We start from the raw sequence: 22,113 nt of genomic DNA on the forward strand, positions 1-22,113 counted from the left end.
TCCCAAGTCCTCTGGGGTCTCCAGCAGGACTGTCCTTTGCTCTCTCGCTTCCTATCTCCTCTGCCCAAGGTCAAAGCCTCATTATTACCTTTCCCCTAAATGCAAGAGCCTCCAATCTACCTCTCAACTGCCAGCCTCCCCCTGCCTGTTCGCTGTGGCAGAGCTATCTGCTATCAACAGAGTGGATTTCCTGAAAGCGTAGCTCTGCCTCTGTCCCCTGCTCAAAACCCTCCAGGGACTCCCCAACAATCTAGAGAACAAAGCATGAATTCTTTCTACAGGACCCCAGGTTGATCACATCCAGGCCCCAACTTACCCCTCCGGTACCACTGCCCAAGCAAACCAATCGCCCCACCTCCAACAGCCTCGTGGTTTCCACTCCCGTGCTTCCAATTTGCTGTTTCCTCTGCCTTTTAGCTCATCGCCTTCCCCTACGCCCTCCCCATCCCCACCTGTTCGAAGTTCAACCTATCCGTCCCACCTGAGCTCATCCACAAACACATCCTAATTCCCCAACTAGAAGTAACCTCCCTGTCTCTGGGTTCCTGGCACCTTTTGCTCATTACCTTCTTAACACCCACGCTGACCTGGCTCATGATTACAGGTGAACATGACTTCTCTCCCCAGCAGACTTTGAGCCCCTTGCAGAGACGGATTATATCTTGCATCTCTGCATCCTTTCCCACAAAGTCTTCCCTCAGTAAATGGTGGGTGAATTGGCCTGAGGACAGTTCTCTCTCTCCCTGCTCCCAAGTTCTGAGCAGCTGTTCTCCAAGGAAGAAAACAAATGGTTACTCAGCAAACAGAACACGTTTGGGCCATCTCTAAAATTACACAGGCCCTTGATAAAGCTTTGATTACTGGTTCTTCTCCCCTCTTGTGAGCAAGCCACTGCTAAAAAGCAATATGCGATCCTACAGCAGCCCTTCTACAAAGCACTTGTATTAATAACGTGTATAGATTTGGTTTTGACATGCGAAGGCTAAAGGACAAAACTTAACCAGTATTAACCTTGATCCCTTGCACTCAGTAATAGTATCTTTCAAAAGCACTAACACTCCATAAATGCTTTTTCAGAGATGGATACTAAGAGGCAGAAGAAAAATGATGTCAGCTGCTCTCTATTATTTAAATTGCAGCAGAAGACATTTAGATCAGATAAGTTTCTAACAAGCTAGCTAAACACTCAATTAGGTGACAAGAAAAAAGCATAAAGTCTTGCTTCAAAAAAGTCCCTGGGAACAATCTATACTCCTACCATCTGTCTGGATTCAGCGAAGCACTGTCCTGTCTGGTGGCAGAGGGCTGCTAGGGATGCCTCCCCCAAGTCCCCGCCAGACCTGAGATTTTTTTTCCAGACACAGTATGTGATCCAACAAGGACTCGGGATCCAGTGAAAATTCAAACTCAAACTCAAGCTTTCCAGGCAATAAAAACCCTGCCCTTCATCTTTCTTTTGCAAGAGCCAAGGAGCCCCAAGGAAAAGCCTGAGTTCCCAGCTGATGGCTGGGAACTAACTGGAAAATGACCCTGAAAGTATGACAACTTCCCCCACCCCAGGGTGGTATCAAGATCAACCAGTCTTGGGAGCCAGGATGACTGTCAAGGACTCGGTGGAGGACTGGCACGGGAGCCTGCTGCACACGGGGCTGCAGGCGGAGACCAAAGGCAGCAGCCTCCTCCTGGGCTTCCCCACCCACGTTCCAAGGCCCCATCCTCCGCAATCGGTGCTCCTCTGACCATCACCCAACCCTCAGTATTGGCTCAGACGGATTCTTAGCCTCACAGCTACATGCATGTGAAGGGAGTCTGCTTTTTCCAAACACCAGCTCATCCTTCATTAAACCATGACCCCCGTTAGAATGGGGGTGATCAGCTTCAGCTACACATTGCAATTACCTAGGGCAGGGGTCCCCAACCTATGGTGACTTGCATAATTGTTTCACTGTATACTACAATGTAATAATGATAGAAATAAAATGCACAATAAATGTAATGTGCTTGAATCATCCCGAAACCATCCCCCCAATCCCTGGTCTATGGAAAAATTGTCTTCCATGAAAATGGTCCCTGGTGGCAAAAAGGTTGGGGACCTCTGACCTAGGGCTCTCTAAAAACTACAGGTGCCTCATCCCGCCCCTCTAGCCAACTCTTCCAGAGATTCTGATGTAGTTAGCACAGGTGTATCCAGGGCACTGAGTTTTTCTTTTTAAGCTCTCCAGGTGATTCTAACATGCAGGCAGGGTGGAGAACCACAGCAACAGAATGAAGAAAACTTCCCCAAAGCCACAGAGAGCCTGGACTGAACTGCTAAGGACGTTAGGCCCGAGTTAGCTCACTCTGCGAGACCACAGATGCTAATGGCAGTTACAAATTTGAGTGTGGTTGGAGCTGGGAAACTGAGTTTTCTTTCACAATCTCAAGTTGCACACTTCTGCCCTTGGCCATCTGTCTTGAAACACTGAGTCTTATGTGACAAGGAAAACGGAGCAAAAGCGTCCACATAATTCATCCTGCTTCGCTGCAAAGCCGTCTCCTGAAGATTCTTCAAAGGCCCAGTCCAGCAAAACAGGAGCTGTAGCATCGCTTCATGAGCAAAGGCCAGGCCCTTTTTTGGGAGAGTCCTCCACAAAGCCAGGTGTCCCCCAGGAAATCACCTACTTGGGAACGCCAGACATTTCAGAGTGCATTCCTCCAGCATAGAGCTGTGGTCCCGATGGTTCTTGCTCAGGCTGTTCGATGCCACTAGGCCTCAGAAAACCTTGCCATAAACGCTGCATCAGGGGCTGGCGGACTGGCGGACTTCTTCTATAAAGCGCCAGATAGTAAGTATTTTAGGCTTTGCAGGCCATGTAATCCTACTGCAGCTACTCAGCTATGCCATTGTAGTGCAAAAGCGGCCGTGCACGATATGTCAGCAAATCGGCAAGGTTGTGTTGCAATAAATCTTTATTTACAAAAACAGGCAACAGGCTGGATTTAGACCCAGTGTAGTTCGCCCACCTCTCCACTGGGTCCCAAGTTCCTTACAGACACAGACCATCTCCTATCACTTCTCCAAACCCTCAGTAATTGGCACAGTGGTTGGAACAGAGCAGGTTCTCAATAAATAATGAATGAATGAATGAATGAATGAATGAAAAATGAGCCAACTGCCCTAAAGGAATAAAAATCTACCCAGGCCAGTCCTGGTGGCTCACACCTATAATCCCAGCACTTTGGGAGGCCGAGGTGGGAGGATCACTTGAAGCCAGGAGTTCAAGGCCACAGTGAGCTGTGATTTTGCCACTGTACTCCAGCCTGGGCAACAGAGTGAGACGCTGTCTCTAAAAAAACAATTTTTTCTTTATTAAAAAAATCCACCTGTTCCTGCAGGGAAACGTGTAAGAGTCACTGTGACTTCGGAGCACTCACATCTGACTATTTAAACTGGATCTCTAGGCCCTTTTTAACCTTCTGCTCACCACGCACCACACACTCCCATCTTCTCCTTCACAGCAACAGGGAAGGATGCCCCCAAACAAAGAGGCAGCTGCCTCCAAAAAGAATGCTCTGGTCCTATCTACACAGTGGCCCGGGCCTGCAAGGAAAGGCAGAGGGTAGGCACAGGAGGCAGGGGTGCGGCCAAGCACTCACGCAGCCTGAGTATGAACGTGGGGAGGGAACGGGGAGAAGACAGGAAGAGGAAGGGAAGACAGGTGACTGTTCGGGGGCTCTGGGCAGGCCTCAGGGTCACACCACCCTGGATGCTCAACAGGGCAGCGGCCTGCATGTGGGTTCTTCCCCCAAGACAAACGCTGCGACTTCCCACCACTGTACAGAGAAGGTAGGTAATATGTATCATTTCCTCCCCCACAGTTCATAATGACATTGGAGGTCTGAAGCATGAAATTGAAAAGAATACAATACTAACAGTAATAATAATCGGTCTCCTTCCTGTTTTCTTCCCTTTCTTCTTTCTTCCTTCCTCACCTTGCCACCCTCTTCTTGCAGCAAGACCTTACTTCCTCCCAGCATGGGATCAGGAGCCATGCAGCACCGGGAAGGAAGGTCCTCACCTTGCTGGCACATGTTGCAAAGGATAAGGGGACAGAACTGTCATCACAGCGCCCACAAGCCCAGAACTCGTGTTTGGGGGCAGGGAGCCTCAGACCAAAAGTCAGGCTTGTCTCCCAAAATACGTTCAGGGTCTCCTGTCCAAGCCAGGCATGGTTTGAGAACTTCCCCCTTAGCTGAAGCACAGTGGTATTCCCACTGGAAACTGACCATTAGGGATCTCTAAAAATAAAATGCCAAATGCCTCATCACACAATTATGAGAGTTTGAAGTAAGTGTCAGTGTCTTGCAGCATCGCTACGCAGGAAGCAACATGACAGAAGGGACAGGTGCCCTATTACAACTCTGCCACAGACCCTGGAACCAGGCTATGAATAACGGTTAGCGAAGGACACCCTGCCCTGCCCGCCCTGCCCTTCTGCACATACTGTGCCACCGCTGGCTTATCACATGGGACCCCTGGGGTAGGCAGCTCAAAGCCCTAGCAGGCCAACCCTGACACACTACCTCACCTCTTTGCTGAGTGCCCTAAAGGGCAGCCATAGCCCTAAGATAGCCACAGGCCACTTCCCTGGTCATTGCATCCCAGTGCAGAACAAGAAAACCTGCAAAGAGTAGAACCTAGGAGGCTTTGGGGCTCCCCAGCTCCCCAAATCCTTAACATGCTCCACAGTGGACAACTGTCCCAAAACTTCGAGGCGATCTGTCCAGTCTGAGCGATGCCAGGGATGTGATCTGCTCTGGTCCGAGCATTCTCTAGCTCTCTCCCTCACCCCTGGGAGGTCATCCCAGGGCAGTTTCTCTTAGCCTCAGAAAGAGGAAAAGCGCGGCTCAGAGTGACAGACAACAGTGATCTTTGCGGGGGCCTCGGCAGAGCCCAGGAGCCCACTCCTCCCACCTGGCTGTGCGGGACTCCGGCTGTGGCCCTGCCCGTGGACCTCACACTCCAATTGTATGAAAAATCTCCATGGAGACATATCAGGCCTCCCTACCTCTCAGGCGGTAAGAGGAAAAAAGGTAGCAGCAATCATTATTTCTCAATCAAGGATCTGCCAAGCCAATAGTGTAGAAGCTGGGATTTCTAAAGACCCAATTCAATGGCTGCGCCCTGCCTTGCACTTTCCCTCTCTCATATTTACTCTGGAATAAACCTTTCCAGGGGCCCTGGCTGAAATCTCCTCCCTGGCTTCACGCTACAATTTAAGTCCATTTCTTTCCATCCAGTTCTCTACGGAGATGGAGAACAGCTGGTCATCAACATGCCTCCAGACTCAGAGGCCATCACTGGAGAGCACCGTTAACTTCCAACAGGGAGCTGGTTATTTGGAAAAAAAAAACATTATTCACCACTTGCTGCACAAAAGCAGCCTTGGCCAAAATCGCCTTGAAAAAAAAAAAATCATGTCTTTTGTAAGAAAACAACCCTCTGTGGGATAAAATAATAGATATTAAATTGCCTTTTCATGCCTAGGAGTAAGCTTCCCAGTTGGCAGGCTGTCTTTCTCTTCTGCTGTTTCACGGTCATATTTATGCCAATAGTGCTTCTGCTTCGACAGAGACTGTGCACTGATGTAGAGGTTCCTAGGTGGTTCGAGCCTCACCAAAGGGACACATCAGATCCATGCAAAGAAAACGAAAATGGTGATCCTCAATGTTTCAGTCACTCCAAATTCATCCAGACATCTTTTGGGACCATGAATACTTTCTCACTCCATGAAAAGATATTCAATTACATATTTAATTTTGCCCTTGAACCACATCCCTGAGTAGGTGTGCCAAAATCTAACTGAAACACTTCACATCTGTCAGACGACGAAAAGATACACGCTAACTGTGCTGCAACTCAACCCTTCAAATACACAGAGCCAGGCAGCTCTCAGTGAACTAACCATGCCTCATTTCTCAGCAGAATCAGCTGAAGTCCAGGAAGACCTAGGAGCTTGCCCAAGGTCACACAGCTAAACACTGGGAGCCCCTGACTTCTCGTCTGGGTTTGGTCCTAGCTCTACCATTATCTGGCAATTTTCGATTCTGAATAAGTCATTTGTTGTCCCTGGACTTGTTTCTTGTCTGTAGGCAACTGACCAGACATCCGCTAGGAGGCATTATGGCTTAAGAGTGGGAGTTCCACCGTCAAACTGTGGGTTTAAATCCCGGCTCTGCTCACGATGTGATGCCAAACAATTTATTTAAACTCACTGTGCCTATAACCTGGGGGTAAATATTAGTACCTGGTACATACCTCATAGAGTTGTTATTATGAAAATTAAATTAGACGATCTAGGTAAAGTGCTTGGTAGAGCACCTTATATAATGTAGTAAGAACTCAATAAATATTAGGTATTATAATCACCTAAAATCTATCCTAGCTTTAAAGTTATTACTCTAGGATTCTAAATAAGAGTAATGACTACCCTTTGTATTTTTAATGGCAACAGTTCTTCTCCCTATTAAGTTCATGCCTCAGGCAAAAAAATCAAGGCCAGCAGGTACAGAGGAGAGAAAGACAATGATGACTAGAGAGTGATTTAAGGAGTCAGGAGAAAAACAGACAAATAAATTCCAAGAGGAGTCATTTAAGCATAAATGATTAACCCTTCCAAGGCCCCGCTAATGAGAAAAAACAACCTGTGAAATATATTGCTAAGCATATTTAAAATACACAAGTCCTTGGTCCCAGGAATCTGTCTTACAGAAACACCCGTTTTGGTGAGCAAGTATATATAGTATAAATATGTCAATGCAGCATTATAATAGAGACATACAACATGCACAGAAATGTATGCACAACTGTCAAAAACATGTTACAAGTGCTGTGTACCTGACACTCTGCATGTGCATAATAAAATTTCTCCAAGGATATGCACTCAAGGCTGACAGTAGTGACCTATGAGAGGCAAAGGGGAGAGGTCTCTCTTTATCTTTTTGGTAACTTTACATCTGAATTTTTTCACTTTCTACTAAGTAGAGATGACAGACCAAATGCTCTAGACCAGGGTTTCACAGTCTTGGCACTGCTGACACTGTGGCTGGAGAAGTCCTCGTGGTTGTGATGCATTCCATCCTGTGCATCAGAGATGTGTCACAGCACCCCGCCTCTGCCCACTAGAGACCCGTTATGACAACCTAGCGTGCCACATATCTCCTGTGGGGCAAAACTGCTCTGGGTTGAGAACCACTGCCCCAGCCAATAAGGTGGCTACATTAAGTACAATTTATTCCATGATAAGTACAAATAATTATTACTCCTCAGGCTTCTGGACTATACTGCCTTTCCCTGGTTTGGGGAAGTGTGTATGAGAATCTACTTCTAGTCATCAGTGCCATTGAAATTCCCTGAGTTTGAGTCCCCACTGTGTCCCACATCATGTTCTTACTTTTCTCCCTGTACCTGGGGACCCGCAGAAGTTCCTTTGTGCAACTGATACTCAAGGGAAACCCTAGAAGACTAAATAATTCTTTTCTGATAAATACACATACATAACTTTTAGAATCTCTTTTTGTCTATGGACTACTTTAAAAATCAGAAGTGAAACTATTTTATTTTAGGTCTTCATACATAATGCACTGGTCTTATGATTTGTTTTCTTCAGGAAATTACATCTTAAATCTTCATGTTTTAACGTTCCAAAATTCATTGTTACATGTCCTGAAGACTTATTACACTCTATCTCATTTTATTTCTGTCCTTTCTTGCTTTATTTTTATTTGTGTCTTTTGCTGCATGAATCTTGCAACAACTCTTGTCCTGAAAGATGAAACTAGAGCAAGACAGCCAAATGCCCGGTCAAAAGGTGTAAGAAAGTATAGAACATAGTTCTTCAAAGTTTGTATTGGTATACCTCTGTAAGAATTTTGAAAAACTTACCCAAAAAAAGAAAAAAAAATTTTTTAAATTAAAAAAATGTATTTTAAAAAACTAGGTACTCCCTCATTCATTTGTAAGTTGGCATTTAAAATGTTCATCTTCAGTCCAAATAGTTGCAGAATGTGTAGGATTCATGTTTAAGTTATTGCACTGATACCAGTTTACGTAGACTATATCAATGTTTTAATTAATAGAGTTTAGTTATTTTTTAAAAATAAATAAATAGTTGCAGAAGCTGTCATTTCTGGCACATAAAGAGATATATATATAGAGAGAGAGAAAGAAAGATTAAAATAAAGCAGTTTCATCAGTATTTTAAGCAAATCCAGTAGGATCTAAGGAGCAAAACTAACCTGTGTATCTTTGTTTTATGCACTTTTCTGCTCGTGTTATATTCTACACATACAAAAATGCGCCATGAGCAAACTCTTCTTCAAAAGCTAAAAAATTACATCATTGCTTTTTTCTCTTTGATTTGTATTTCAATTCCATTTCCCCACAGAATTTCATCCTGAAGCAACTTATATTTTATGCTAGAAAATCTATTATTGATTTCTTTATCATACTCCCCTGCCATATAAATATCTATATGCATTTCAGTGTAATTTTTAAAAATTTCCTGTGACCCTAGGGCTCTAAGTGCTTAAATAACAATTTCCTGGATGCAGCAATGATAACTATTAGTGATAGGGAAGAAATTCGTAACAACAAAATATAACACACTGTTTTATGTTTATTAAACATTAAAAAGTAAAATATTCCTGGAAATGCATATATTAGTGGATGGGGGCTTTATTCTTGTTGTTTCAATTCATTCATGCATCTGTAGGTAATTATTAAGCAGTCATTGCTAGAATAAGACAGAGTTAAGCATCAATTTTATTTCTATTTTTCTTTGGTTTCTTTTTTTTTTTTAACATAAGCAAAGAGAAAATGTGTTCGTGTAAATGAGAAGATGCGTGGGAAGATGGGTTATAATACTGTCATTCTGTTCTGTGAACTCTTTTCAAGTTATAGGCCCAAAATCCCAGAGTGGTCCATCACAGAAAATTACTTTTAAGGCCCTCTCTGCTGGCAATTCAATCAGATCCACCTTCAAAGAACAGGACAGTGTCTGAACCGCTAAAGGATTTCTGCCCAGTGATGAGTGATGAGAACCCTTCACTTCCTCCACATCAGCACCAACATTCCAAGAGTCCCTCTGTGAATGGCTGCAGAGTCTGCTACCCAGGGACAAGGTCATGAGGCAAGAGTGTGTCTTTCTTGAGTCAAGTGGGAGAGGAAAACTGTGCAAGGAGAGAACTGGCTACCAGGGCATTCTCGGGCAGAGCAGTTTTAGGGGGGAGGATACAGAAGCTGGAAACTGACTTTGTTAACACTCTCCGTGCACCTGTGGAAATGAAAGTCTCCATGTGCTCTTTGAGGAACATGGGCCCCAGTGACGGCTCCTGACTTACACGGCCTCTGGGAGGCTGTTTTTCCAGATCACAGCACTATAAAAACAAGGGAAAGGAATGAAACTCTGATCAACTAAAAGGGAAAATGACATATTATATGCCTTTTGATATGGCTGATGCAATTGGAATACACAGCACTAGGATGTAGTCATGCCTAAACAAATGGAATCTGAATGAATGAAGACTCTAGGTCTAACTCCCAGCTTACAGGAGATACAGGAGACTGAGGAACACGTTATACAACGCAAGGAAACAATCAGCCAAGTTCAGAATATAGAACAGTCTAGAGACAAATGACCCAGTTTCTCCAACAAATTACTAGTGTGGGAAAAAAATGTACTTGTTAAAGAGACTTAAAAGATATGAAAAACAAATTCAATGTAAAAATCTTGTTTGGATCCTAATTCTATCAAAACAATCTTAGAAGATATCTTTGAAAAGATGGAGGGAATCTGAATATGGATTGGGTGTTAGATTATAATAAGGAATTATTGTTAATTTTGGTAGGTATGATAACGGCACGGTGATCATGTTTTTTTTAAAAAAGTCACTCAGTTAGAGATATGCATTGAATTTACAGGGGAAATTACATGATGTCTGGCATTTGCTTTTACAAAATATTCTAACCTCCCAAGAAAGCTGGGGGAAGACAGATAAAATGAGATTAGCAAAATGTCAATGACTGAAGTTGAGTGACAGGTGCCTGGGATGCATCTCAGAGGATTCACTCCACTTTTTCACATGTTTAAAAATGTCTATAATAAAAGGTCTTTTAACGGGGAATGGGAGGAGAAAGAGAGTATTTAGTTAGTGCCAACCACGTATTAGGCTAGGCCCATGCTAGATGCTTACTAAATATTATCTTATTTTACAAGTCCTGAGGCAGCTGCCCAACGAGCCTCCTTCCCTGTCTAAGGAGAAGCAGAGGCATTTGATAAGCGGGGAATTAAATATGGTAGGTGATAAGAGAGAGCCTTTAGCACCTGGGAAACACAGAGATGCGTCTAGGTCACAAGGGGACAGACTGGAGATTGCCCTTGGCAGAGAAATGTCAGAATAAACGTGTCACCATTTATATTTCTCCTTCTACATGCTACTTACCCCTGCAGCAAAGCCAAGACTTCCATCTAAGATCCGCCTCTGAAAATGAAAACAAGGAACAATAAGATGACATTTCCCGGGACAAGAAGAAACCATCAGACCCAAGACAGCCACTCAAATGTAGACTGGCCCACTCCTGAGCTTGTGAACTCCTGAATTTATACAATGGGCCAAGAATAGGGGGCGAGGCAGGGGGGCGGGGGGGGACATTTTAAAACTTTCCATCCACCCTACAGCCAATCAGAAGTGTTCTTTCGAGTAGTGCTCAGCTTGCATTAGCCCATGTGCTATCTCATACTCAGCTCTCCCTGTGAATTATTACTACAACAATAAATCTTTAGTAAGTAGATGGCCCAAAAGATGGAAATTACCAAGCATAGGTGAGGAGCAGGTGGAAAAATCCAAACCATCACAGGAGTGGGGTGCAAGCTGGCACCACCACTTTGGGAAACGATCTGGCAGCACCAGCGAGCTGTGATGCTGTGCGTGCCACTTCTGCGGGATTCCGGAACAGAAACACATACTCGGAGTCACCAAACGTGCAAAAATGTTCAGCAGCACAATGTGTGAGTGCCGAAAGCTAGAAAGCACCCAAATTCTCCCCACAGTAGAATGGATGTGTCAGCTAAGACGTATTCACACAACAGAATACTGCATGGCAATGAGAACACACGCACGCAGGCACACACAAAGTACATACATTATCTCACGAACAGGCAGGGGCATTAAACATACTGGAAAATTAATAGGGTGAAATCAGCCAGACGCAGAACAGTACATGCTATGTGATTACTCTGTCTAAATCAAGCACAAAAACAGGGCACACTCTCCCGCAGTGAGAGATTGGGAGGGGACTACCACAGGGGTGGAGGGTCAGGGTGGGGGTAGTGACTGGGGACAGCCTGAGGGGCTGTGGGGGGCTGGCACCGTCCTGTGTCTTGATCCAGGCACTAGTTTCATGGGCATTTGTGAAAAATTATCAAGCTGTCCACTTACAAAATGCATACTTTTCTAAATACATACATTTTACATTTCAATACAAAGATTTTCTGGTATCCATCGACAGATGAATGGATAAAAAAAGGTGGCACATACACACAATGGCATAGTCTGCAGTCTTAAAAAGGAAGGAAATCCCAGCACATGCTACAACACGGATGGGCCTCGAGGATGCCGTGTGACGTGAAAGAAGCCACGGTCCACAGAACCCTTTCCCCTTGCAAAACCGAAACCCACTGCACACGCACAACTCATCCTCCCTCCCCCAGCCCCTGGCCACCCCCATTCTACATTCTGTCTCTGTGTATCTGACTTCTCTAGGCTGTATAGCTAGATTCCAGGTAACCTGTAATTCCAGATTGTTCTGAGTCCCAGGTCTCTGATCCATGGCTCCAGCTTCCCCCGGGGTGGGGAGGGGCAGGGCAGTGCAGGAGGGGGGATCCTATTGCAGAGACTAAGACTTGCCGTACTGGTCTCCAGCACAAGAGCGCCCGACTCGCCAACTTCCTAGACATGTTTTCCTTTCCAGCTCTCCTGCAATTCCTACGGCTGCCAAGCTGCACAATGCAGAGACTGTGCTTTCATCAAGACAGCCATGGACAGCTCTGGGCCATGACTGAGGGGGTCAGGGTCAGAGGGAAGAAGTGTATTTCAGGCATAGGAGGTGGGTGTGGGCTGTGCAGGGGTGTGGGGAGAGGGTGTGTGCGGGTGTGGGAGTGTGTGTGCAGTGTAGAGGAGGGGTGTAGGGATGGGGTTTGGAGTATGGTGGAGGGAGAGATGTGGGAGGTCTAGGCCATGGCGGGCATGAGAGTGAGTGAGGGCACTGGGGGTGTGGGCAGGACACGTGGAGGATGGGGGGACATGGCATCTGCAGGGGGCCGGGGAGGCGGGTCTGTCTGTACTCAACCCAAGGGGGATGAAACGTCCGGAGACGAGGAAAGGAGAAAGGGCACAGAAAGCCTTCCTCCCCCGAGGGTCTCTCCCGTCCTCCCAGCTAACTCGAGGCCACGGGGGAGGACAGTCACATCTGAAACCTAATGTTCTTCAGTCATGGATATACCACCTGCTCCAGGACTGAAAGAAATTAGATGGAAGGCGGAAATCAGGCAGCGGGCTAAAGGAGACTCCAGAGCTGGACTTCTCACTTCCCATTCCCCTCGAGTCAGGCTGTCAAGAGTCAGGAGGGGAAAGGAAGACGCATGAGCGTGTCTGCAGAGCAGACACCGGTTCTCCAGGCCCGGCAGGGAGAGGCGGAGAAAATAAGAAGACAGCGAACAAACCCCCCCACCCCCCACCTGGAGGTGTGGCCAGGGGAATCCAAGGGTCTGCAAACCTGCTCTACAGAGAGGGATGGTTTCAGAGCTTGCCACGAGAGTCCCCACGAACTTCCAGGACCGAAGCAGGGCAACTCACCTGTCTACTAGAGAATACGAACACGAGGGCCGCCCCAGCTGCCGTCATCCCCCAGGTGAAGAAGGTTCCCAGCAAGGCCTGGGACACAGAGCTGTGGCCTTGGAGCATGCTGGATACGGCTGTGTGCAGAGGAGCGACAGGGTCAGCTGCACGTTCCAATGTGTCCTAACATCCCGCGCCTGAGCTGGCTTCCCTCTGGGTTGGTGGGGTGCACCCTTCTGTCACACCGTCCCAGCACTCCTCAGCCACCCACATGCGGGTCAGGCGTCTCCATCCCAGCCCCCCAGCTATCAGAAATCATCTAACTCTGAAAGGGGACCTCAAGAAGTGCAAGGGGAGCCCACAAGAGGTTACAACATTGAGAAGTGGTTTCAAAACGAAGAACACAGAGAGTGTGGGTGATTTAGCCTGGAGGAAGGGGGCCCAGGAGGGTCTGATGCAGCCTTCCCCACAATCTGCTGCTTCATCCACTTCCCGTCCATTGTCTGTTCCCAGACACCTCATATACAGGTGACAAGCTCAGCAGCTCTTAAAGCTCTTCCAGCTAACTCCCCACACACCTGCAACAGCCCCCCTGCCTGCTGAAGGGTAAATGTCACCAACTGACCTTCGATCCCTCACCGACTCTGCATGCCCTGCATCAGGGAGCCCCACACTCCAGCTCAACCCAGTTATTTGTGGCACCTTTGACAAGCTCCAGATGGTCCTGTTCATACAGTTCCCTCCTGGAATACCCGCCTTCCACATCTCCAGCCAGGAGAACCCGAGCATCCCCTGTAGCCCGCCTGATGCCAGCTTCAGGACAAAGGCTTTCCGGGTCCCCCCAGCCCTTCCCTAGCGCACATCTTTCTCTATGTGGCTTTGCCTCCTCCATCTTTTATATCCTTAGCTGCTCGATGCTTTGTCACATTTGGCACCCCTGTAACATAGGACTTTGTGGCCCCTGAAAAATATTCTCTGGGTTGAAAAGGGCCATCTTACCTGGATGGGCCAGTCAGCAAGGACAAGGACACAGACCTATGAATGGAATGTCCCTGGCCAGCTCAGCACCCCGCTACTGATGCCGAATTTACACCCCTGCCCGCTAAGAAAAGAAAGAGAAGACCCATTCCCCCTGCTTCAGCCCAAAGAACCTGCTCTAGACCTTGACACGTTTCAAATCCTAGATCTGAAATGACAGAGTCAGACCTCTCCCTGTGGAAAGTTACAGGGCAGGGAAACCCATTTGTTGAAAAGCCGGTACACAAACACCAGGGCCTCATCTCAAAGGCCTCATTCAGCTCCCCACCGGCCTTCCAGCACCCACAGGGCTGGACACGACCCCGCTGGGCTCAGCCCTGCCGGCCCCGGTGCTCTGTGAGAAGCCGGCAGCCCTGGGCCTGCGGAGCAAGAGCTGAACACGCCGCCTCTATTGTTCCTGGAAGGAAACCACGGCAGGGTGGACAGGGCCCGTATGCCAAGGGGCTCAGCAACACAGCCCAGTTCAAACCTAGGAAAGGCTACGGGCCCAGACAAAGCCAGGTGAGCCCAGGCTCAGCCCCTGTGCTAGGACACCTCTAAGATAAACAGCACCTTTGGGTTCACACTGTGGTCCCCATAGTCTAAACAGAGCTCAGGATGGTGACTGCACCAATTAAAGAGAAAAAAAGTCATTTTTTAAAATCCACACTTTACATACGTTATCGTGTTAAGTAACCTAACAAGAGTGGTTTTTGTTTGTTTTTTTAACCAAGCCATCTGGATCATTGCACCAATCATCTATTTCTAGCTGCTTGTGGATAAAATTTCAAACCGCATTTACAAAGAAAGACACATAGCTATCATCCTCTTAGTGCGTATCATCCAAGACGGGTCATAACAAAAACATCTTTTTTTCCCTGTATTTGAATATGCATTTGACAACTACAGAAGTAAGCAAACAATTTACATTCGCCAACAGGCCAAAATTAAAGTGGGTTTTGTGGGCTGGGGAACAGAAAAGAGCTCATGGGCGTTCCTGGTTGCTAGTGGGACATGAAAACTCTTCTAAGCCTGTCCCCATTTATACCTGAGCACCCTGAGAAAAAAACAAAAAGGGACCCAGAGGGAAGACCCCCTCTCCCCAGGCCACCATCCTTTCCATCGCAACAGGAGCAGCACAATCATTGATCGTGGGCCGTGCAAACCCAGCACCCCTTAGGGACGTTTCCTTCATTTGCTGCCTTAAATCCTCCTCGCTGCTCAAAGGCTGGTCCAAGAACCAGCAGCCCTGCACCCCTCCCCCTACCCTGGGAGCTAGTTAGAAAGGCAGAATCTTCGGTCCCACCCCAGACCTGCTGAATCAGAATCTGCATTTTATGGAATTCCATGGGAGATTCTTATGCACATTGATGTGTGGAAAGCACTGGTCTAAAACTAGCACAACTTCTGCAAGACCAAGAGCTTAGAAAGTGAGTTCTCCTGCCCTGCGGGGGATTGGCAAAGCTGACAAAGGATTCCAAGAGGACAGAAAGTTTTCTCTAACTGGTAGACCAGAAACACCTTAGGAACGCACATCTCCAAAGTAGCTCACACAGGGGGACGCAGACTTCCCCCTGAGCCGGGTGTTAATACCATCAACCCTGATTAGTTAGCAGGAGAGAGGTTCATTCTCTGCTCACTCCAACTTTAAAGATGCCCACACCCCTCCACTTGTACATACTCCACTACAGCAGCCCATGGGGTTCCCAGCTGACTGATAGAGAATTGTTTTATTTGTTTTCTTCTCCCCCTTTTAAACCTGTTGCACTGCTTCCAAGAGTCAGCTTCATGGTGTCAGTGAAGTTGCAGAAGTAGAAACAGCAGCACCAGGGCTGCCTGGGCCTTGGTGGAACTGCACACACACACCCTGACTCCACGAGGGGGAATCCGGCAGGAGGATTCAGGTCTGGGCAGATACGACAGTGAGAAAGTTCTCTGATCCCTCCGTACTCAAGTGTGGTCCCAGACCAGCTGATCTGGGAACTGGTTAGAAACGCAGGATCTCGGCCGCCCAGACCTGCTGCGGGTTACCCAGACTCCCACCAAGTTCCAGAGGCGCTTCCAACACCCACAGTGAGTGGGCGGGGCCTCTGATCGCAGGAATTGCAGCCACCTCTGCTCCCAGGAGCCCTGGGTCCCCCACACGCCCCCCACGAAGCGATGAATGAAGAGATCTTGGCAGGACTGCAAAAGGAAGGCATGTCATTGTCCTCCTGCCCACCCTGGAGAGGGGCAGAGCGGGGCTCGGCACCTTCCTCGCGCCCTGCCACCTGCCAAAGCCTCCAACTTCTCCTCCGACCCCGTCCTCTCTCCAGGGGCACCCCCTTCCAAGCTGTCCTGGTGACCCCCGACCCCTGGCCTCGGGCCCAACCAAAGGCGCTGAAGGAGAGAAAAGCCGACTCACTAGGGTGCCCTCTCCAGCCCCCACTGCACTTCCATCAGCCCGCGGCCCCGCGCGCGCCGGCTCCGCTCCCGCAGTCACTTCCTGCTTCCCTCCCGCACACGTGTCCCTCCGGCCTCCGGCCCCGCCCGCCCGGCCCCAACTGGCAAATCCCGCCCCCAGAATAAATTCCCTGGTTCACAGCCTCCTGCAGGCACGGGAGCAGGTCGGGGCGGGCGGAACGGTCTGCAAGCGCACGCCTCGGCAGTCCTGGGGAAGCCGCAGACACCCAAGGAAAGAGCGCTTTGTCGTGTCTCTGATGTTGCTTACGTTTCTACACCTTTACCAGCCGAGTGCCATGACATGGGTGAACAGCAGAGCAGGATGTTATGGGGTGCGGGGCAGTGACACCACCATTAGCCTCATTGTCTAGGTCAATGGCCCTTGAGCCACAGCTCCCATCAGAATCACATGGAGGGACGTCAGACAGGAGCGCGGGGACCCCCAGGGGTTCTGGTTCTGGAATTCAGTTCCGAGTGGGGATGAGATTTTGTGTTTTGAACTAGGAGTTGCTGATTGGCAGGTCCTGGGGCCACCCTCTGAGAAGCCCTAGGTCAAGGGCTGTGCCCCCCAGGGCTTCCGTGAGAAGACCAGAGAGTAGGATGGCTAGATTTAGCCAAAACCAAAACCAAGCAAAAACCAGGATACCTGGTTAAATTTGAATTTCAGATAAACAACAAATTATTTTCTAGTATAAGTATATCCCAGACAATCTTTGGGGACATACTCATGCTAAAAGCATATTCACTGTTGATTTGAAATTCAGCTTTAGCTGGGTATCTTGCATTTTACCAGACCAGAGGGCAACCTGGGCAGAAAAACTGCCCGGGGTCACAGTAGCCATAGACCAAAGGGTCCAATAAGAACAGGCTTCTGTTGTCCCACAGCAGTCAGTCCTCCACAAGGACGGTCACACCATGCACCTTGCACTGTGCTGGGAACAGGAGAAGGCCTTCCACCGAACAGCCCACGACAGGCACATAGAGAAGCAAGGCCCAAGTGGCAAGCATGTCAATTTGACCTCCAAAATGTCACAGCTCTCCCTGCTCGCTCTGATAGTGATGAAATGGTAATCTTGGATTTGCTTCAAAATACTATGGAACAGGTAAGTGGGTGGAGTAGAGATTAAACAAAATTGGCCATGAATTAACCATTGTTGGAACCGGGGAATAGGCACACAGGGGTTCATAAATTTTTCTGCTTTTGTGCATGTTTAAATTTTTCATAATGAAGAGTGAACAGAAGTTTTTAAAACAATCAACAAAGTGCCTCTCCGGCCCAATCCTTTCTCTCCCTTCTCACCGCTGCTGTGAGGATTCGCCCTCCTGAACCCTCACCTAGGTCATGGCAAGCACCTCCTTCCACTCTAGCCTGTCTAGCCTGTTCTGTGCACCACCGCCAAGATCAACCTGCCTGAAGCAAAGCATGTTACTATCCTGCTCAAAAACCTTCAATGGCTCCCCAGTGTCTTTGGCATAAAGTTCAAACTCCTCAGCCTGGAATTCAAGGTTTCCTGTGATATGGCTCCAACAACACTTTCTTGGGTTTGTCTCCCAGTGTCCTCCTCCTTGTGCCAAAAGCAAAGGACCCATAGGGCAGCAGAATGGTGGGTGGCCCTTTCCAGAGGAATCACTGTTGCTTGATCTGGATGGCCCTGGAAGATTGGGGTGGTGTGGGCAAGAAGATAGTGGCCAGCAGCTTCACGGAAAGGGTGGAGACCAGTACAAAGTGGTCCAGTCCAATGAGTCCCAAATCTTTGCCCTTTTCCCTTCCCTTCCCTCCCCTCCCCTTCCCTCCCTTCCCTTCCCTTCCCTCTCTCCCTCTTCTCTCTTTCTCTCTGAGATCTTGTTTCTCTTCAGAGGTAATATAGCAATTGAGTGCCAGCTTCAGAATCTGACCACACAGGAGAAATCCCAGATTGGCATGTGAGTTCCCTTGGACCAGTTCCCCAATGCCTCTCAGCCTGTTTCCTCACCCTGATTCTGGAAATAATACAGCGCTCTCTCCAGGTTACTGTGACCTGGAGTGATGCCCCCAACACTCTGCCCAGCACCCATCCTGGCACCCTGAATGGTCATTCCCCATCAACCCTCTCTGTCCTTCATTTATTCATTCATTTCATTGACCCGGCATATTCCTTCGGCATCTATTCTGTGTCAGGCACTCTGCTGGACCCTGACATAGGGAGGCCAACTAAACAGAAGTGGCTTTGCCTTGCCCACACTTTCCTGCCTGCCATGTCATCTCTTTCACTGAAGTCTGACCATGGACACAGCACGAGGACTGAGATATGCCTGTGAGCCTGAGTGTGGATAATAAACCCAGTGGGAACTGGCTCTCCGATTTGCTGATGGGATCGTACCAGTGAAAGTCATAGGCAGTTTACAGATGTGCTACAGAACTGTAAGGGGTTTCTTGTTGCTGTTTGTTTAGGGGATTTTTAAAACTATCCCCACCCATCTATCCAGAATTCATCCACTTCCCCCTCACCCCGACCTCCACTGCTGCCACCTGTTCCCAATCAACCCTGCTCCATCATCCTGCCCTGACTGCCTGATGGAGCTTCTTAATTCCCCTTCCCAAGAGTCCCTGCTGTGCACAGCAGCCAAAGTAACCTTCTAAAGATAAAACCCCAATCATGTCAACTTACTACTGCAAACCCTCCAAGGGCTCCTCTCCGCCCTGGAATAAAACCCAAGCCCTCTCCCTCAGCCTCAGGAGCACCTGGAATCACTCCCCACCCCCTCCTCACTCTGCGGCACCCATGCTGGTCTGCACTCTCCTGGAACACCACCCTTACTCCTGCCTCAGGGCCTTTGCACTTGCTGCGCCCTCTGCCTGAAGCACCTGTCTCCCAGATTTTCACTCATCTGAATACTTCTTGTCATTTGTATCTCAGCTCAAATGTCACCTCTTCAAAGAGGCCTTCCTTAAATATCCAGTCTCGTGTAGGCCTTCCATGCCATTCTTTATTTTCTTCATGGCACTTCTTGATGTCTGGCATTCTTATTTTTTGGTCCCCACAAATGCAAGTGGCTTTGCACTGTGTCAGGAAGAGAAAACAGCCTGGCCTCTGCCTTTTGCATTGCTGTATCCCCAGTGCATGGTATGTAGTTGATGTTCAATATTTATTGAATCAATAAGTCAATCAGATACAAAAGTGTTATCTGTTGGCTACACTTTACATATTAAAGACCTTCCTGAGAGTTATGAGAAAAATAATATTTGTATACTGATCAGATTGTCCCAGCTACTTTCATTATATATGGATATTATCATATTCCACTTGACGATACCATCCAGTGGTTCTCAAACAAGGGCAATTTTGCTCCTCAGGGGGCATTCAACAAGTGGGAGGGTGCTCCTGGCATCTAGTGAGTAGAGGCCAGGGATGCTGCTAAACATCCTGCAGTACCCAGGACAGCCCCACAACAAAGAACTATCTGGCCAAAAATGTCAGAGGGTGAGAAACAAAATGTGTGACGCTGAGAAACCCTGGTGTAATCCCATAAAATAAATGTTTTATTATACCGTGAGCATCTGGCCTCATGGCACTAGTTAGCATCTGATTCACCATAAAACCCAAGAAGAGAATCATTGTCCACAGTCACTGCAAAAATATACCTACAATAAAATATCCCATGTGCCCAATTCCCTCTAACTCTTTGGCTCCTGATAATTAAGGTTCTGATGATGTCATCAGGACACAATTACATTACAGAGCGTCCTAAATGGAAGTGCCCGGAAGGGCTTCGGCAGTGACTCCCTGACAGCTGGAATCGCTCTGGCTCTCCCTTGGCTTCCCACCGGGACTGAGAGACTGATGCACAGTACGCAGCACCCCGGGGAGCCGACGGCCACGGGATGCCACTTTCCTAAGCCTAGCACAGGGAAGCGCTGCCCTCGAGGGCTTGGGGGGGAAACCGAGTCAAGATTCAGGTCCCTCCTCACCTTCCTCAAAAGTTTGATTCTGAATCTGCACCACGTATGCTCAAGGGAGGGCATAACAGTGAAGGCTGACTTCATACAAATCTATTGTTGGCAGAGAAGTTTACGATACTGTGAGAGGCATTTAAAATGCAAACCCAAGCTTGCTCAATTGCCAGCTTAATAAGATATCCAGTTATTAGACAAAAACCACCACCAACAGAATTCGAAATAACCCCGTCTCCAAGACGGTGATTGGCATAAATCAGTGTTCCCCATTTTCTACATTTGTTGCTTCAAACAACTCATCTGACATCCCATAATAAGTCATTCCATGGATGCCATTTTCACAGGCTTACTAAGAGGAACTGCTGAAAAATTAAGCTCTACTCCGAGCCTATTCCTTCACAGGTGTGTGGATCACTTGAATGACCTGTTCATTCATTCGGTCACTCAGCAAACATTTACTGGCCCACCTTCCAGGTGAGAGGCATCGGGTACACACCAGTAAATGAGACAAATACAACCTGCAGCCTCACAATGCTTCCAGCCTAGAAGCTTTGGGATTGCACTGATTGTGCATTATAAACTAAGGTTTATTATTAAAGCTATTGCATTATTCAGCTGCCTCTTTTTGTTATTCCTCATAAAACATCCATGCCTTCCACTGCCGGAAGCTAGTGAGTCACTCGAGCTAGCAAGGACATATCAACAGGCGACGACCTCCTTCCTTTGGTGGGGAGAGAGCACTTGACCGTGAGTGCCAGTGTAGCCAAGCCCAGGGCCTCACCTGCAAGGGCGTTGCTGGAGTGGAGAGTGTTCTAGGTGGGGAGGGGCCAGGTTGCGTATCAGTGTAAACGCTGCTGCTGATAAATTGTCGGAAAGACTTTAGAAGAAACGGACCTGGATCTAAGGTCTGGGAACTTGTGATTTCCTTCTCATTCTAAAGTAATATTCATGTTTATACCTAAATTTATTTCTTTTTCTTAAAGAAAACCCTCAAAATCATATCAGCTTAGGAACCCACAAAGCCTGGATGTGCCCTGGGTGAATATGTAGAGATTTAAGCAGGAAAACAAATAACTTCCCCTGCTAGACACAGTCACGCATCCTCCCTCCGCCACAAAGACGTCCCGTCCTAATCCCTGAAACCTGTGAAAACGTCACCTTACATAGCAAAAAGGTCTTTGCTGGTGTGATTAAACTGAGGATCTCAAGCTGGGGAGATTATACTGGATTACCTGGGTGGGGCCAATATAATCATAAGGGTCTTTATAAGGAAAAAGAGCAGGCAGCAGGGTCAGACCAAGAGGAGGAGGTATGACTGCATCGAAAGCAGAGGTTGCCGTGACGCAGCTGCCAGCTAAGGAATGCAGGTGGCCTCTAGAAGCTGGAAAAGGCAAGGACGTGGACACTTCCTGGAGCCCCCAGAAGGAATACACCCTTGCAGACACCTTGATTTTTAGGACTTCTGACCTCCAGAACTATAAGATAATAAATTTGTATTTTGTTAAGCCATAATGTTTGGGGTCAATTGTCACAGCAGCCATAGAAAACTAACACACTTCCTTTTGCCTGCAAGTATCTAACCTCATGGCCACTCTTCTCCAGTGGCCTGGTGAGCCACCACGATCCACGCAGGGTCCTCGTCTGCAGTTATCACTAGGCAGGACGGACTGACTGCATAATTTGTGGGGCCTGCTGCAAATAGGAAGTCCCTTGTTCAAAAGGCAGGAAAAAAAAGTGCTGTTAAAGCGACTAGAATACCAAGCCTTTTCCTTTCTTCTGCCAATGTGCAGACTCCCTTGTCCTGCCAGACTCTGCTTACGAAACACAAGTTCAAAGAGAAGGTT

The 22,113-nt window shown here is 47.8% G+C and overlaps 1 protein-coding gene across 4 annotated transcripts in view; it reads right to left on the reverse strand.

The window, feature by feature from the left end:
• SLC39A11 (solute carrier family 39 member 11) overlaps positions 1–22,113 on the reverse strand; it is a 356,160-nt gene that overhangs the window by 275,302 nt on the left and 58,745 nt on the right. For 2 of the 4 annotated variants that reach the window (XM_045525211.1, XM_045525212.1), the window contains exons 2-3: positions 12,895–13,013; positions 10,483–10,521 (exon numbers count right to left, since the gene is read on the reverse strand). In XM_045525211.1, the coding sequence (XP_045381167.1) occupies positions 10,483–10,521; positions 12,895–13,002 (147 nt within the window). In that variant the 5' untranslated portion in view covers positions 13,003–13,013. Of the gene's footprint in view, positions 1–10,482; positions 10,522–12,894; positions 13,014–16,297; positions 16,400–22,113 lie in introns of those variants that run through there. The other 2 variants (XM_045525210.1, XM_045525213.1) reach the window with 2 other exon arrangements.

This window comes from Lemur catta, chromosome 15 (assembly GCF_020740605.2).
Source record: "Lemur catta isolate mLemCat1 chromosome 15, mLemCat1.pri, whole genome shotgun sequence".
Taxonomy (NCBI): domain Eukaryota; kingdom Metazoa; phylum Chordata; class Mammalia; order Primates; family Lemuridae; genus Lemur; species Lemur catta.